The 17,500-nt window shown below is 33.7% G+C and overlaps 2 protein-coding genes across 3 annotated transcripts in view; one reads left to right on the top strand and one right to left on the bottom strand.

Annotated features, from left to right (window-relative positions):
* The window catches only part of LOC144960121 (uncharacterized), a 19,813-nt gene extending 6,959 nt beyond the window's left edge, over nt 1-12,854 (top strand). Inside the window, exons 4-8 of one of the 2 annotated variants that reach the window (XM_078893098.1) lie at nt 575-700; nt 1,992-2,318; nt 4,015-4,200; nt 8,512-8,682; nt 12,705-12,854. In XM_078893098.1, the coding sequence (XP_078749224.1) occupies nt 575-700; nt 1,992-2,318; nt 4,015-4,200; nt 8,512-8,682; nt 12,705-12,721 (827 nt within the window). In that variant the 3' untranslated portion in view covers nt 12,722-12,854. Of the gene's footprint in view, nt 1-574; nt 701-1,991; nt 2,319-4,014; nt 4,201-8,511; nt 9,941-12,704 lie in introns of those variants that run through there. The other variant, XM_078893097.1, reaches the window with a different exon arrangement.
* Nucleotides 12,855-14,795: 1,941 nt separating this feature from the next.
* LOC144959497 (uncharacterized) overlaps nt 14,796-17,500 on the bottom strand; it is a 3,668-nt gene continuing 963 nt past the window's right edge. Inside the window, exon 2 of the mRNA XM_078892113.1 lies at nt 14,796-15,865. Within this exon, the coding sequence (XP_078748239.1) occupies nt 14,796-15,865 (1,070 nt within the window). The remainder of the gene's footprint in view (nt 15,866-17,500) is intronic.

Raw genomic sequence — 17,500 nt, 5'->3', positions numbered from 1 at the left:
TTCTACTTGAAAAAGACACGAAATGGTTTTATGTAGAAAACCTTGAACCGTATTAATTTGGGATATGTATGTATTAGGGGTGGAGCAACCTACCCAAGTAGAATGTGATTTCATAATTTTTTGAAGGAAAATTTGTGTAGGTTGTATCTGGTTTTTAATTGTATCTGAGCGTGTAACATTGCCTTAACTCCTATGTCACTTCCCCCCCCCCCCACCCCGCCTCCAAGCGATATAGAACCTGTTTAATGTGACATTTGTGCGGCTATGTGGTCTAATGGTTTTACACACGCCTTCGGATTGGAAGGTCCTGGGTTCGAGCCCCGAGCCGCACATAGTTGAGTATTGGAAAATGATCTTAAATCACATTCTCTCAATGTACTAAGGTGTGAAATGAGGACCTGACCATTAACCGCATTTTTTATGTCCGAAAAGAATGTTATATCGTCAAACAGGTGTTGCTGTTAATGGGGACCCCTCTTAAAACGTTTTGAGCACGTTTTATGGCTATTGCTCTATAGACAAAATCTCCTCAAGTAATACTTTTAACAAGTTTATCACTTATTTGCTCTTCTAGCTCAAGACCTGGTACCCACGGTTGCATATTTGGTGAAAAAGATGTCCGACATGGAAACGGTCTTATCGGAACAAGGGAAGCAACTAAAACTACAACAAGATTACATCTCCCAGCAACATTTGAAAGGTGCCATGTAACTGGGTTGTTGTTTTTTTTCCTTTTTACTTTTTTGCCCAAAATATTGCGTCGATAGTGGTAGTTTGTCGGTGTAGAAAATTAAGTTCAGATTCAAATTCAATTCAGATTTTAATGGAACGTTTCTAACAGCGCATTTACATTGATTTACCACTCACAATACGCTTTAAGATGTTTCATTTATATCCCCATCATGACAAATAGAACCATTAAAATAATAGAATTGAATAATAAATAAATAAGATTACCTTTATTCAGTACCAAGAGAGACATTTGTCTTTAGTGTCTATTCCAAGTGATAACTGGATTAACTTGGCCACAGCGCAAGACTGCAAAATAAGCGAGGGCGATGTGACATTTTCAAGACCAAATAGCACGGCGGGTAGTCAAACTCGGTACCTTTCAGGTACTAAACAAAGACCATACTGCTGAGCCACGCTTCCCTATATTTCCATTTCATAAAGTATCAGTCGCCTTTTCGGCGTATTTTTAGTACTGACACTCTTACAATATCCGTCTCTGTCTAAATCCAGGTACTCATTTATACCTATAAAATATTTGGCACGGCTGTAGGCAAGAAAAGGGATCTTAAATCTAATCGAGTAGAAGAGTCTTTTTTGGGGGTTTCTTTTCAATTGGCTGAAGAAAGGTTTTGGGCCCGAAGCGTTCCGTATTTTGTTATTGTTCGAAGCTGTTATAGTCACTTTTGTTCATTACTTTTTACAGTCCACAATTTAAATTAGGATTCTATTCTATATATCTATAGCATGACGATAGAGGATTTTGATTATTTTTTGAAACCGGGTCCACAAAATGCAAATGCAAATTGTATCAATTATTTATAGAGTGAATATACCATTTTAGTAAGATATTTGTAGTATTCTTGCATGATCAAGGTTATCATATTATTCATAAGGGAAAATATACAAAGAACTATTTGATAATAACATTCGTGGCTCGTATATTTACATACCAATCAAATATAGATAGAAAAAAATTGACGTCACTATATCCAGCAATTTATACATTACTCAATAAATTGTGTTAATCAGACTATAAACCATTAAGGCTATAAAAGGTTTTGTGTGTTGGTATGTTATAATATTCAGCTGGCGAATGTTTTGATTTGTTTCTTTTTGTTTGGCTAAACGCAAAGAATTCATTAAAATAAGCACAGGCAAGAAAATTGCTTCTATTTGATGGCCAAAACACTGGTTTTTAACATATTATACTTCTTCATTAAAATATTTGTAAAATAACAATCGTATTTGATCATTTTTAGCATCTGAGATGAATAAAACACTGCACGTACAAGATCTTACCATCAGCAATATGAAGACACAGTTGAAAGTTCAACAAGACAATCAAAAAACATTGACCAGTGGCCTGAATGGGAAGATGGATAGTCTTGAGAAAGAACTCCAAAAACAAGAAACGCGAAATGCCAACCAACAGAAACACATAGAGGCGCAAGGGAAAGAACTCGATAACCAAGAAAATGCAATTAAAGCCCAGCTTGAAACAATTACAGGTCTGCGAAATGACATTGGCAATCAGGAAGAACAACTCCAAAAACAAAATCAATACATCAAACAACAAGTTGAAAATGGTACGCCCTCCCGTTTCCTAATTTTTTTTTTGATTTACCTCTATATTTTAACCAAAAAAATAGATTGAATTAACCTTATACTAAGATTATATTACATCAGAAGAGAGAGTATAAAAAAAAGATTTGAAGCCGGAAACGATCAGACAGTAAATGGTGAATTACCACAATCAAACCCATTGTTTAAATTGTATGTGTACAATTTTTAAGGGATGTGTATTGAAAAAAATTAACTCTACATTTAAAAACATAAACACCCCTTATATTTGTTATATCCAAGATATTGCAACGTAATTCCCAAATTTTGATGTGATCTGCAGATCTCCATCTTCTTACATGACCATGGATAGCCCTTTTCTCATGTTATTCAATTGGTTTTCTATTGCCTTTAATATAAAAATTCAATCTGTTGCTTTTTGAATTGAATCTTTTAACTCTGCTTCTGTATGCAACGTTGTACTACTCTTGAAAACCCCATAGAGCATCATCGACTAAATGATGAAGTCCTTTGGATTCACGTGAAGACTCATTCTCTTTAGAAAAATAGTCTATGTGATATCTGCATTCCAATGAAAACTGTGTTGCATTATGGAAGGAAATATTATTCAGATTCTAACCCGATCGGGCATTTCCTTTTCAACAAGATGGGACAATTTTCTACATTAGATACACCAAACTGCTAAAAACAAGTATCAAGGTTGGAAACTATAGATATTGTGATTCTTTTACGACTTTGGTAGAGCTGGCATGGTTTTGTTTAAACCAATAGGGTATTTCAAATAAAATTAGACAAATCATGTTTCTTACTATGCTCTTTAGTTTATTGACAAAAATGGATTTGATTTGACCGCCTTTTGCAACACGGTCGAATGCAAAATTCTTTTTATATCAGGTTTTGCTGAAATGACAGTTAAGAATTTACAACAACAGCAACAAAAACAACAACAACAACAACAACAACTACTACTACTACTACTACTACTACTACTACTACTACTACTACTACTACTACTACTACTACTACTACTACTACTACTACTACTACTACTGCGGCTGCTACTATACTACTACCACTACTACTATTACTATTATTACTACTACTACTACAACAACAACAACAACTACTACTACTACTACTACTACTACTACTACTACTACTACTACTACTACTACTACTACTACTACTACTATTAATAATAATAATAATAATAATAATAATAGTAGTAGTAGTAGTAGTAGTAGTACTAGTAGTAGTAGTAGTAGTAGTAGTAGTAGTAGTAGTAGTAGTAGTAGTAGTTAGTATTAAAAAAAAATAATAATAAAAATAAAAATAATAATAATAGTAATAATAATAATAATAATAATAATAATAATAATAATAATAATAATAATAATAATAATAATAATATAATAATAAAATAATAATAATAATAATAATAATAGTGAGAACAATAATAATAATAATAATAATAATAATAAATAGTAATAATACTAATAATAATAAATAATAATAATAATAATAATAATAATAATAATAATAATAATAATATAATAATAATAATAATAATAATAATAATAATAATAATAATAATAATAATAATAATAATAATAATAATAATAATAATAATAATAATAATAACAATAAATATTATAAAATTAGTATAAAAACCAAACGCTTTGATCTCTTTTCTCTATCCAGCTTCATTCAAGTCAGCATTCAGAGCTGGTTATAATCCTAAAGACAAATTTAAAATTGGAGACACCGTGAAGTTCAGGACCAAATTATTTGCAATTGGAGATGCTTACAACTTTAATACTGGTGTGTATACTGCACCGAAAAACGGCACCTATTTCTTCACTTTAAGTCTGATGTCTAACCACGTAGGTAAGGACAATTACATCAAAATAATTTTTCTTCTCACGATATGAGTTTTAGACAGTCAGTATTCGGCTAATTCTGGATTATATATATATTATATAGTGTGTGTCATAATATATATATATATATATATATATATATATATATATATATATATATATATATATATAATACATTAAAAATTTTACCTTTAAAACAAAAACACTTTTTTTCGCCAACAAATTTATTTCTGCCATTTAACGACTTCCGCAGGCGGCAAAACTTTTAAAATTAAAAACCAAAAAAATTCAATCTATGTCTGGAGGCAACATTCCACATGGTTAAGAACCAACAAATAGCTACATCAAACAGAAAAAAGACATATTTAACACGTGCCCACAAAGAAACAAAAACATCTACTATCATGAGTCTGCTACCCACCACATCAGCCCCACACAGCTATAATCTTTAAACCATCCGCCACTCTTTTTGGACATCACGTATACACCTACACACTCACACCCACCCACACCCACACACACACACACACACACATATATATATATATATATATATATATATTTATGTTTGTGAGGTGAGATATCGATGAGCACGAACCTATTATAACCTCGGCACCTACTCTAGGAGCTTGAATTGTATTAATATTCTCAACTCTTCTTTTGCCTTCAATATTATTTTAGAGGAGTGTAAGGCCTATGGGATTGGAGTGTACCTCGTGGTGGAAGGCAGTCAAGCTTCTCCATGATTATGGGGAGTGCCTTAGAGACCTATTTTGACCCCCTACCTACGTTTAGCTCACATATGGCTCGTAGTAATTGTTGTGCACACAGTGGCCACATCCTTTTCAACGGTTTTGACTGATCGGCTGAACGATCTGAGTGAACCCAAAGGCTCTGCTTGAGGATGGAAACGTCTTTCCCTCCTACGTGCACGGAGACTGAGCCGGTGAAGAAGGCTGATGACCCATCAGACCTGACAATAGCAGATAATAGCAGAGTTTGTCACACACAAGGGGTGCATCTAGACGCGTAGAAGATTAGGGGCCGGCCACCGTGGAAGAGAATGGAACCTTACTATGTATTTCCATAGTATAGAAATGGACATGGATATTAATAGAGGGAAAATGATATAGGTGATTATTGACACATGTAAGCGATCTTATTGTAGATAGTTAAAGAGAGGAAGTGCCAAGAATAGTGAGTAAGATGTACTTCAGGACGAACTTGACTGAAGCCCTTGGAGAAGGTCAAGATCTGACTGTGTCGATTTGAAATCAAATTCTGGGCATTTTAAAATAGAAACTTGGAATGTAGGAAATTTATTTAAAACAGGCATATCAGATAATTTGTTTCAAGAAGTTTGAATATTGATGTGCGTGGCATATCAGAAACAAGATGGACTGATAGCAGCCTGATAAAAAGAGAGAAGCGACAGGAGAGGATCATCACCATGGAATTGGTATGCTTATTAAAAACGAACTCAATAATTATATATTAGGATACTGGCCTGTAAGCTCAAGACAGTTACTTTTAAAAATAAGAGCCAAGCATTTTGATCTTGCAATAATTCAAACCTACGCAACGACGAGAGATTATACTGAAGAGGAAAATGAACAATACTATGAAGAATTTAACAATATTCTGAAGGAATTGAAGTCCACACTACTTATTATCATAGGAGATGTAAATGCAAAAAACTGGCGATAAGTCGTATATTGGTATTGTTGGTCTTGGCGAAATAAATGAAAGAAGGGAAAGACTTACTTATTAGATTCTACGAAGATAATGACCTCTGTATTGCAAACACCTTCTTTCAACAACGGAAAAGTAGATTATGCATTTGGAAAAATCCAGGCCACATTACTGGAAACCAATTTGATTATATCATGATCAGGAAAAGATTCAGAAATAGTAAATAATCAGTGCAAGACCAACCCCGGAACTCATATATATTCAGACAATGTTCCGGTGATGACTCGATTAAAGATTTAACTCAAAAAATAAATACAATATCTAAACATAAAAACTTAATCATATCTGTTTTTAACAACAAAGATGACCATGAACAATTTGCGATTGAAGTGATCAACAGATAGAATATACTCACAGTTGAAGAAAGAATGCAAGACGGTTGCCCAAGTTTTTCTACATAAAAGGAACATATTAAATGATAGCACAATGACGAGATGGTGTGAATACATTGAAAGACTTTTTGCAGACAATAGACATGATAAAGACCCCTCGCCACTTTAGATGGACCAAGATGAGAAGGTAGTTAAAGACATGAAAACTGGAAAGGCAATGTGCCTGAATTCAATCAACACAAAAATATTGAAAATTCTTTATAATTTAGGGGTTGAGAAATAACCACTCTTTTAAATAACATCTACGACACTAAGCATTGTCCACTTAATCTACTATCAGGCTGCCAAAGAACCAAAAGCAACAGAAGGTCGTGACTTTAGGACAATCAGCCTTGTAAGTCACATCACTTAAACTATAATTAAAATTATATTAGAATGAATGAAACACAAAACGAAAAATTAATTTGGTGATAAACAATATGGCTTAACTTCAGGCATCGGAATTAGAGAAGCAGAAAAAGTCATTGAAGTTCAACAAAATGTATATGCCTGTTCTTTTGACTACGCCAAAGCTTTTGATCGTGTGTACCACAATAAATCAATTGAAATATTAGAAAAAATTGGTATTGTCGCCAAAGATATTAGACTAATTCCTAACTTGTACTGATACCAAATAGCAGTTATACAATGTGGAAACGAAACTTCAAATTTCACAGATAACAAAATAGGTGTTAGGCAAGGATGCGTTCTTTCGCCATACCCATTGGATATATATATATATATATATATATATATATATATATATATATATATATATATATATATATATATACAAATTATTTATCTGTCGTTACTCGACACAGCCCATTGGATTATGCATTGGCAGTAGAAACATCAACAATTTCAGCTGTTGTGCTGATAACGCAGCACTTCTAGCCAAAATTAACAATGAACTGCAGGAAATCAAACTGCACCGAGTGTATCGAAGAGAATTCCACCGGCTTCCTCTTGAGAGACGTATAGAATATAAGATCTGTACTATTGTTTTAAATCATTGCACTCGGATTGTCCTGGATACGTTAATGACATGCCTAAGCCCTCCGACCCAGCCAGAAATCTGAGATCAAAGTCGGTTAATCACATTCTTGTGAAGCCAAAAATGACTCTTAGAATTTAGCGAGCATACGTTTGAATATTTTGCACCCCTTATCTAGAGCTCCTTTCCAAGATATATCAGAGAGGAGGGATTTTTTTCACAGAAGTTTACTTTGGATTTTTGATCACTTTAATAGGCCGAGTATTGAGCTGTCATCTGCAGCCGGTGGTATTTCTATGATGTATAGTAAAGGTCAACTTAGGCATCCTTGAGTACATCTGTTTGATATGACTCTCGTTTTTTTATATTAAGCGTCGAATTTAATATATTGAGGGTTCCCGACGAGAAAATTGTTGTGCCATATTTTAGAAAATAATAAGTGTGCATTTGTTCTAAGAGTATGGTCATGTTCAAGGCTGAAGGAACGTCATCGTACGGGATGCGGTAGAAATTGTTTAAGAGTTGTAAAGATGACTGACGATCAAATTGATTGGGAAGGGCATCCTGGATGCCCAGTTTGCTTTGGTTGACTAACTGGCCTTTGTCAAAGGGATGGTTGTTATATGCAAACATGAGCTATTGCGTTCTAGTCCAGCTTTTGGGGTATTTCATGACCTGAAATGTTAAGTCTATGGGACAAAAGACATCAAATGGGATGGGTTGTATTTTTGGGCAACGGGGATTATCGCGGGCGATTTCCATTTTGTTGGGATCGTTTGTTCATGAATCTATCTTTGAAAAAGGTTGTGAAAAGGTTTCAAAAGTTGTTGATGGCAGAAGGATGGGAATTTTCCGTTGAGCTAACCTGGGCCAGGAGCTTTCTTAGTTTTAGCATTTTGAGAAAATCGACAGCTCTTCTTATGTTAAAAAAACTGGAGGAGAGGTGTCAATGTTTGTTGCAACACTATCAATGGGTAGATTGGGAAAGAGATAGAGAGAGAGAGAGAGAGAGAAAGAGAGAGAGAGAGAGAGAGAGAGAGAGTAAATGATGTAAAAGCTCCAGATTTGCAGGATTTAGTTTTACAAAAAAATCCCTAAATATTGTTTGTATAAGTATAGAAGCTAGTGAATTGTACTTTGATTTGGTTTTCTTTTACTCTTAATTACTCCATCATACTTCTTTTCGCTTGACCAATAGGGTGGAGTAATATCGATATCAAATCCAACGGGGACACATTTGCAAGTGTGCATTGTGAAAATAAACACTACTGGGACCATTCATCTGGGAGCTCTGTGGTGACATTGAAAGCAGGAGATCAAGTCACACTTGTCGAAGAGTCAAGTTCAGGACTTGAAACTTTTTTCTCTGGTATGCAAACTCAATTCATCGGGTATTTAATTAGACTCCAATAAGATTTTACTTCAGTATAACGTATTTTATCACTACTTTTTATAGCCTTATCCCATATATTGTAAAATGTAACCAATCATCTCAATACGGTATAATGTCGAGATGAATCGGACCTCTGACAGTAAATTTAGAAATGTTATTATAAGAATTGGGAATATTGGATTGATTGCAATGTAAGAAGATTGTGTTGGTTGCAATGATAGAACTTTGAGTTGATTGCAAAGTAAGAACTTTAAGTTGGTTGTAATGTTAGAACTTTAAGTTGGTTGTAATGTTAGAACATTGAGTTGGTTGTAATGTTAGAACATTGAGTTGGTTGTAATGTTAGAACATTGAGTTGGTTGTAACGTTAGAACATTGAGTTGGTTGTAATGTTAGAACATTGAGTTGGTTGTAATGTAGGAACTTTGAGTTGGTTGTAATGTAAGAACATTGAGTTTGTTGTAATGTAAGAACTTTGAGTTGGTTGTAATGTTAGAACATTGAGTTTGTTGTAATGTAAGAACTTTGAGTTGGTTATAATGTAAGAACTTTGAGTTGGTTGTAATGTAAGAACTTTGAGTTGGTTGTAAACTATGAAATTTGAGTTCGTTGTAATGTAGGAACTTTGATTTGATTGCAGTGTAAGAAATCTTCTTAATTCTCCGCCAAAACAACAAGAAATGATCCCCAAATGTCATATATTTTCGGCTATCCATTCTATATCCAGCACCAAACACTCCCCAAAATAATACCACTTTGAGACGGTTGGCCACATGTAAATCAGACTTCTTAATGCATAAATAGTAGAGTGACGGCCAAGAGAAAAAACTCAAATTCTTTCACATTTTTGTAAAAGTTTTTTTTTCTTCATAGTTCGAAAGATTGATATCTTTGAAAAACTGATGGTATAATGCCATTCCAATTCGACCACTTGAATGTCAACTAGAGGTCACTAAATTTTGAATAAGTTCAAATATATTTAACAATAAGTCGTAAATTATCGATATTTTAAAACAGCTTTAAGAACATAAAAAAATATTTTGTGTTAAACAATTCACACGTACAGTTTTGGTAATATTCCTTTGGATTTGTACGAGTTGTTGCCTTTGATTTAGTTTTAGATCTAGCTGAATAAAATTAATCCACTTGTTAAAATAAATAATCTCTTTTGCTGAGAAAACACACTTTGTAAGATTCAGATAAAAATATTAATAAAATGTTTGATTGCATTAAACTTTTCTGAAGTTTTGTCTTTTTAATTTGATTTGAATGAATACAAAATTAATTTATAATAAACCGTCTCTAACCGGTCTAAAAGTAAAAACAAACTGTCCACTTTGTCCTCAAAGTTTTGTTACTTTGATAATCTATTCCTGCAAATAAATTGGTAAAATTTTCTGTTACTATTAATTTGTCATTATTCCATCCTTATCTTGGAAAATCCTTTCATTTTGTAGTTAAAAATGTGATTGGTGAATAATGCTTTGATTCTGTGGCATAAAATATTTATTAAACAACCTTTTAGAGCGTAAGAATACAATTCCAAAAACTTTATTTTTTTCGGGGTCAAAGTCCGATTGTCATTCAAACAGGTTTAGAAAATTACATATGGCGAATCGAAGATACTACTGCCATGCATCCAAAACGATTAAAATTCACAACCAATTACTCATTCTGGCTGAATTATCTTTTGCTGGCGAGCGCCCCACCCACCCCCGGGCCAGACAAACATGCACACACACACACACACATACACACACACAAACACACACATACAGAGAGAGATATATATAGATAGATAGATAGATAGATAGAGAGAGAGAGAGAGAGAGAGAGAGAGAGAGAGAGAGAATCATAAAATTATCAGCCAAAGATAAAACTCAAACCTGAACATTATGATCGTCAAATTGATTTGAAGTAACCCAGCATTCCATTCAATGTGATAGTTTTAAATATATAACAATCTCACTCAGAAAATGACCTATACACGTTTGCAAACTTTAATAAATACCGCCTATTTCATCGTGCCTTCATTGATGTAATCTGATAATACACAACTCTGATAGCAAGACAATTGACAATTGAAAGAAAAGAGTACAAGACAACTAACAATTAACCGACTTATTATTATGTCTAGACAACACGACGATGTCTCACTGACAGATTAATTCAGGAAAAAAAAGCCAAACAAATTGCAGGAAAATTCAGAATGGTCTAAGTAAATGTCAAATCTTTCAAGGCATTACATTTCCTTGTAGGCGCAGTAGAAGTGGAAAAAAATCTTGAATTTCTCATCCCATTTCCGTAGTTAGTGTCAAGACTAGATTTCTTTTGTTTGTTTAATAACCGTTATAAAAAAATGACGTTTAAAGTTCCAAATTGGCATTCTTGTTTGGCGTTTCGTCTCTGTTTAAAAGCAGACGATAGATAAACCATCACTAAGTATATATATATATCATATATATATATATATATATATATATATATATATATATATATATATATATATATATATAACTTGAATTCAATAAAAAAAAATGAAGCAATTTTTCAAATTAATGGTTATGAAATATCTAAGAATATTACTTTGACTGGTAGAATAAAGGTATTGTTTCAAGGCTTGGATTGCTTAAATTCATTCTGTTTTCATCGCGATTTTGGCGATACTACTGTCATGCATCTAAAACCATTAAAATTCATAACCTATTTCCCATCCAAGCTAAATTATCTTCTGTTCGCGACCCCATCCCCTGACCACCACACATACACTAACTTGTAAAACGCGTTGAATATGTTTAGTGGATGTTGCGCTATATAAAAATAGCTCAAAAATAAAATTACAAAAATAATGTAAATAAATCAATGGTATATAATGAAGATTGTTTATCTATCCCTTTTCAATAATGATTTATTTCTAAAAATAAATAAATCAATCAAACATAAATGATAAAATATATGCTCAATTTGTTCGTTATACATACCATCTAAATATAACAAAAAGGGATAACTTTAATTTTCTTTTAAAATCTGCTTCAGAATCAGTAAAGCTAGAGCGCAGATTGAATGGCAGAAAATTCCAGGCTGTTGGAGCTGAGAAATATAATGTTCTGTCCTTCAATCGTGTATTCACCTTTTTGTGATAATAATAATGATGATAATAATAATAATAATAATAATAATAATAATAATAATAATAATAATAATAATAATAATAATAATAATAAATAATTATATAACGATTTATGATGATGATGATGATGATGATGATGATGATGATGATGATACGGCAACTCCGCCTGGCCTAAAGAGGAACGCTCTGCAACCGACACCATCCACCACTCCAAGAAGTGGTATCAAGTTTAGTATCTATCTTGCGCCCCTCTCCTGACTTCTTAAGGTCATAGGTTCAACACACATATTGGACTCTGCGCACGACAAAAGTTTTCAAAAAAGAAATGCCTATCCAAACGGTTGTCTATCTTGTTGATCTTTGGTTTCATATCACACACGATACATCATGAAGTACGAGGCTTTTTCTTCTAAGGGGATGTAATCCATTAATTGAATGCGATTTAATCCACTTCGTCCTATTCTCAAATTTATTTCCCTTGTCTTTCTATTGACACTCGCTTTCGGATCGGAAGGTCATGGGTTCGAGCCTCGCGATCGGCGCATAGTTGAATCCTTGGAAAAGGCTCTTTACTCACATTCACTCACCGTACTCAGGTGTAAAACGAGTACCTGGCCGTTAACAGCGTTGTCTTTGTCCGAAAAATTGTAATATCGCCAACAGGCGTCATGTCCCGCCCTACATGTTTAATGTTGCTGTTGGCCAGGCACCCCTTGTAAAGCGCTTTGAGTACGTTTAGAGGATATTGCGCTATATAAAAGCTCAATTTAATTTAAAACAAAAAGTAAATAACGAATCATTTAGAAAGAATTAGGATAAACACAAGAGTGTGTTGTGTATGTTTGTTTGGTTTTTTTTTACTAACCAGGACAGATTCATGTGTGATTTGAGCCGTTCTCGAAGGTACTTCAATAGATGGCCGACACACTGCTACCGAGAGAAAGCCCTGGTCATGCTCTTTAAACTTTGAAATAACAAAAATTATAAGTAAAGAATAACATATCATTTAGACGTCTAGGAATAATATTATAAAGACAACATAATCTATGCCTGTTTTTTTTTTACCAATCATGACATTTTGACCCATTCTCGAAGGTATTGTAAAAGCAGGCTGGCCTGTTGATCAAACCCTGGAATTGCCGTTTAAACATAAAATGACAAATTAATATCATTAAAAATAAATTTTATTAACATAAGATATTCTTTGCCTGTCTGTTTGATTTTAACAATCATGACATTTTCAATTGAGATTTGAGCCATTTCAGGCCACTCATTGCCAGGGCAGAACACGCCCTGGGCATGCCCTTTAAACTATAAATAACCACATAATATATTTTACACATAACACATCATTTAGATATAAATATTTCAAACACAAGATACTTTAAGCCTGTTTGATTTTTTTTTCTCTTTTTACCAAAAAATAAATGGAGTTTGGATTGAGATTTGAGCCATTCTCGGAGGTATTGCAATAGCAGGATGCCAAATGGCGAGAGATGATCAAACCTTGAAATTGGATTCAATAGTCTGGTGTCACGACGCCCAGCAACGACGAGCAGCGTGGTTCTAAACAAAGAAAATTGGTACTTTTTATTCTTCGTGCTGGCTAGAACTTTTCGTATATCATGTGATCTGAATGTATACAAGTCAAAAAATGATCATGTTTATAAAGTTTTTCTCCTCTGGATACACTTTTATGGTCGTCGGAGAAATATTTCATAAGGGCGTCCGCCATTGTTCAGATAGTTTAGAGTCAGTTACTAAGTTACTATGCGTCATTACGAGGGAAGTGACGTCATGACTGTTGAAACCAATTGCCTTTTAAACATAAAATGACCACATAATATTCTAAAAATCACATCATTAAAAATAATATAAGTATTATATACAGAAGATATTCTATGTAGTCTATGATATTTAACAGTCATAATATTTTCAAATGAGATTATAGCCATTCTCGACGGTACTGCAATAGCAGGCCACACACTGCGAGAGCAGTCGCAGCAGCAACTGCAACAACAACAACAAAAAACAAACAACAACAACAACAACTACTACTACTACTACTACTACTACTACTACTACTACTACTACTACTACTACTACTACTACTACTACTACTACTACTACTACTACTACTACTACTACTACTAACTACTACTACTACTACTACTACTACTACTACTACTACTGATTCTACTACTACCACTGCTCCTAATACTACAACTACTGATTATATTACAACGACAATAACAACAACAACAACAACATCATCATCATCATCATCATCATCCTCATCATCAGCACCATCATCATCATCACCATTATCACCATCATCATCACCACCACCACCATCATCACCACCATCATCATCATTATCACCACCATCCTCATCATCACCACCACCATCGTCATTATCACCACCAACATCACCATCTCCAACATCACCATCACCACCACCACCATTACCATCACCATCTCCACCACTACCACCACCATCATCATCCCTACCACATCATCATAATTATCATCACGACCAGCATCATCATCACCATAATCATCATCATTATCACCACCATCATCATTGTCACCACCACTGTCGTCGTCACTATCGACATCATCGACATTATTATCATTATTAATATTATCATCATCATCATCATCATCATCATCATCATCATCATCATCATCATCATCATCATCATCATCTTCATCGTCATTATTATAATGATTGTTATTGCTATTATTATTATTATTATTATTATTATTATTATTATTATTATTATTATTATTATTATTATTATTATTATTATTATATATTATTACATTATTATCATTATTACTATTATTACTATTATTATTATTATTATTATTATTATTATTATTATTATTATTATTATTATTATATTATTATTACTACTACTACTACTACTACTACCATCATCATCATCCAATTAATTTACTTTAATGTTTTACGCACATAACGGTAACAGGTGATGGCATCTGGTGTAAACATCGCCACAAATATCAAACTTGTGAAAATGACAGCAAAAAGCCCGCCAAACACAGCGGTTTGTCTACTGTCCTTGGCAGACGTTTTTCTCCTGACGGTCATGGAAAGATCGTTTCGAGTCAGGGTCAGATTAGATTTCAACTCCGTTGTCTTTTTCTCTATGAATTCTGACAGTGACACATTCGAGAGAGATGTAAGATTTTGATTGGCTAGGCTAGGTGGACATCGACATGGACACACTTTAACAGGAACCGTGTTCCTCTGAATTTTCACACGCTGTCGATGTTTATTTTCAGCTTTGTTCTCTGTTTGTGGTGGGTCATTTGTAGTGATTTGTGAGTTTGGTGAACCTGTTTTGAACGTTTTCATTATTGATGTTGTTGTTGTTGTTGGTAGTGGTGGTGGTGGTGATGATATTGATGATGGTCGTTGTGTCGATGTTGTGGAAGCTGAAGACGATCTTGTTGTTTCTGTTGCTGATGGGGTTTCTGTTATTGTTGATGATATTGTTTCTGGTTTTCTCGTTGTCGTTATTGTTGGTGGTGGCAATGATGATTTTGTTTTTGTTGTTGTTGTTGTTGTTGTTGTTGTTGTTGCAAGAGGTGGTGGTGTTGTTGTTGTAGTTGATGGTGTTGTTGTTGTTGCTGCTGTTGTTTTTGTTGTTGTAGCAGGTGGTGGTGTTTTTGTTGTTGATGGTGGTATTGTTGTCGTCTTTGTTTTCGTTGTTAATGGTGTTGTTATTGTCATTTTTGTTGTTGTTGTTGTTGATGGTGGTGGTGCTGTTGTTTTTGTTGTTGATGGTGATTTTCTTGTTGTTGTTGATAGTGCAGTTGTTTTTGTTGTTGTTGACAATGGTGTTGTTATTGTTTGCAATGTTCTATATGTAGACATTGATGTGGTTATTGTTGATGATAGTGGTCTTGTTGATATTGTCGATGGTGGTGATGTCATTCCTGCTGTTGACGATACTGCTGATGTTGAAGACGTTGTTGTGGTTGGATTCTGTGTTTTTATTTCTAAAATCAAGGAGAGAAAAACGTATAGAAATTGAGTTATTCTACCTTAAACGTTAAATATTTTCAAAAATTGGGTAATTTAAGTTAGTAAACTTTTTTTTACTATCTAACATGTTAATATAAAGTTCGGAAACCTGGAAAGTATCTAAAACAAAGACAACGGTATGCTCGATATGTTCCATTACAGATGTTTTGAGGTGGATATTGACATATAGTCATATCAAACATTTTAATGTAAGGTTCAGAAACGTTGAAAGAAATCGAAAATATCTCAAACTCTGCTTTGTTGTTTGTTTAGTATTATTTTAGAAATATGTATTTTGTCGCCATGTTTATCTCAGACTGCCTGTGTTCGTAACGTACTTCATTATCTGTAACAGAAAATGAAGTGAGTAGAAAAGTGTCAGAAGACAATAGAGAATAGAAAATTTCGCGGCGATGGGGGCTCAAACCCGCGACCTTACTGATACGACAACTCCGCCTGGCCGGAAGAGGGTAGCTCTACAGTCGAAGCCACCAGGCACTCTAAATAAAAAGTCGTTTCAAGCATCGTGTTTATCTTGAACCACTCTCCCGACTTCTTGAGGTCATGGATTCAGCACACAATCGCCGCAAAGTTGGAAACCAGGATTTAACCCTCTCCTTACCAGTCATTTTCAAAATTTTCCCCAAAATTTCACACCCACCCAACACAAAAACAGGCATTTCTTACTCAAACAGAAAAGCAACAAGCACATTGTATACATAGTATTGTCCGACTATATGAACTCTATTACAGAATGTCAAGTTTTTTTTTTATAGCTATAGCAAAAAGAAATGAAATATGAATGAGGAAAGTGACTGCTGCATCGTAACAAATGTGACGATTTTCCAATAGGTGGAAAGGAGAGGGTTAAGCTCCATACCATAATATTCTCAACACAAATATATAACATAGAGACAATTGAGACATTGAGTAAACGTCTTCATTATCTGTAGAGAGTTATATGTATGAATTCGAATCATAGCCACAAATATGAAACTTGATGATTATTTCTATCTATATATCATTAGAGAGAATAAATACAATATGTATACAATGCAAATGACACAGAGTTCTTAACTCTTCGTATTTTAATAGTAAATTCACATATTTGATATTAATATTCATCCCGACAAGATTCCATTTTGAGATTGTGGGTGACAATACCAGATGTTTGTCTTTCAGGTCAATCTAATTATGAATGGAACTAGATTGAGTCACCTAGCTCCTTCTTCTTCTTCTTCTTCTTTTCTTCTTCTTCTTCTTCTTCTTCTTCTCTTCTTCTTCTTTCTTCTTCTTCTTCTTCTTCTCTTCTTCTTTTCTTCTTCTTCTTCTTCTTCTTTTCTTCTTCTTCTTCTTCTTCTTTCTTCTTCTTCTTCTTCTTCTTCTTCTTCTTCTTCTTTCTTCTTCTTCTTCTTCTTCTTCTTCTTCTTCTTCTTCTTCTTCTTCTTTCTTCTTCTTTTCTTCTTCTTCTTCTTCTTCTTCTTCTTCTTCTTCTTCTTCTTCTTCTTCCTTCTTCTTCTTCTTCTTCTTCTTCTTTTCTTCTTCTTCTTCTCTTTTTTCTTCTTCTTTCTTCTTTTCTTCTTCTTCTTTCTTCTTCTTCTTCTTCTTCT

The sequence above is a fragment of the Berghia stephanieae genome, chromosome 14 (assembly GCF_034508935.2).
Source record: "Berghia stephanieae isolate SIO BIC M18660-M18661 chromosome 14, UCSD_Bste_1.3, whole genome shotgun sequence".
Lineage (NCBI taxonomy): Eukaryota > Metazoa > Mollusca > Gastropoda > Nudibranchia > Aeolidiidae > Berghia > Berghia stephanieae.
This window is presented reverse-complemented; position numbering and strand designations above follow the sequence as displayed.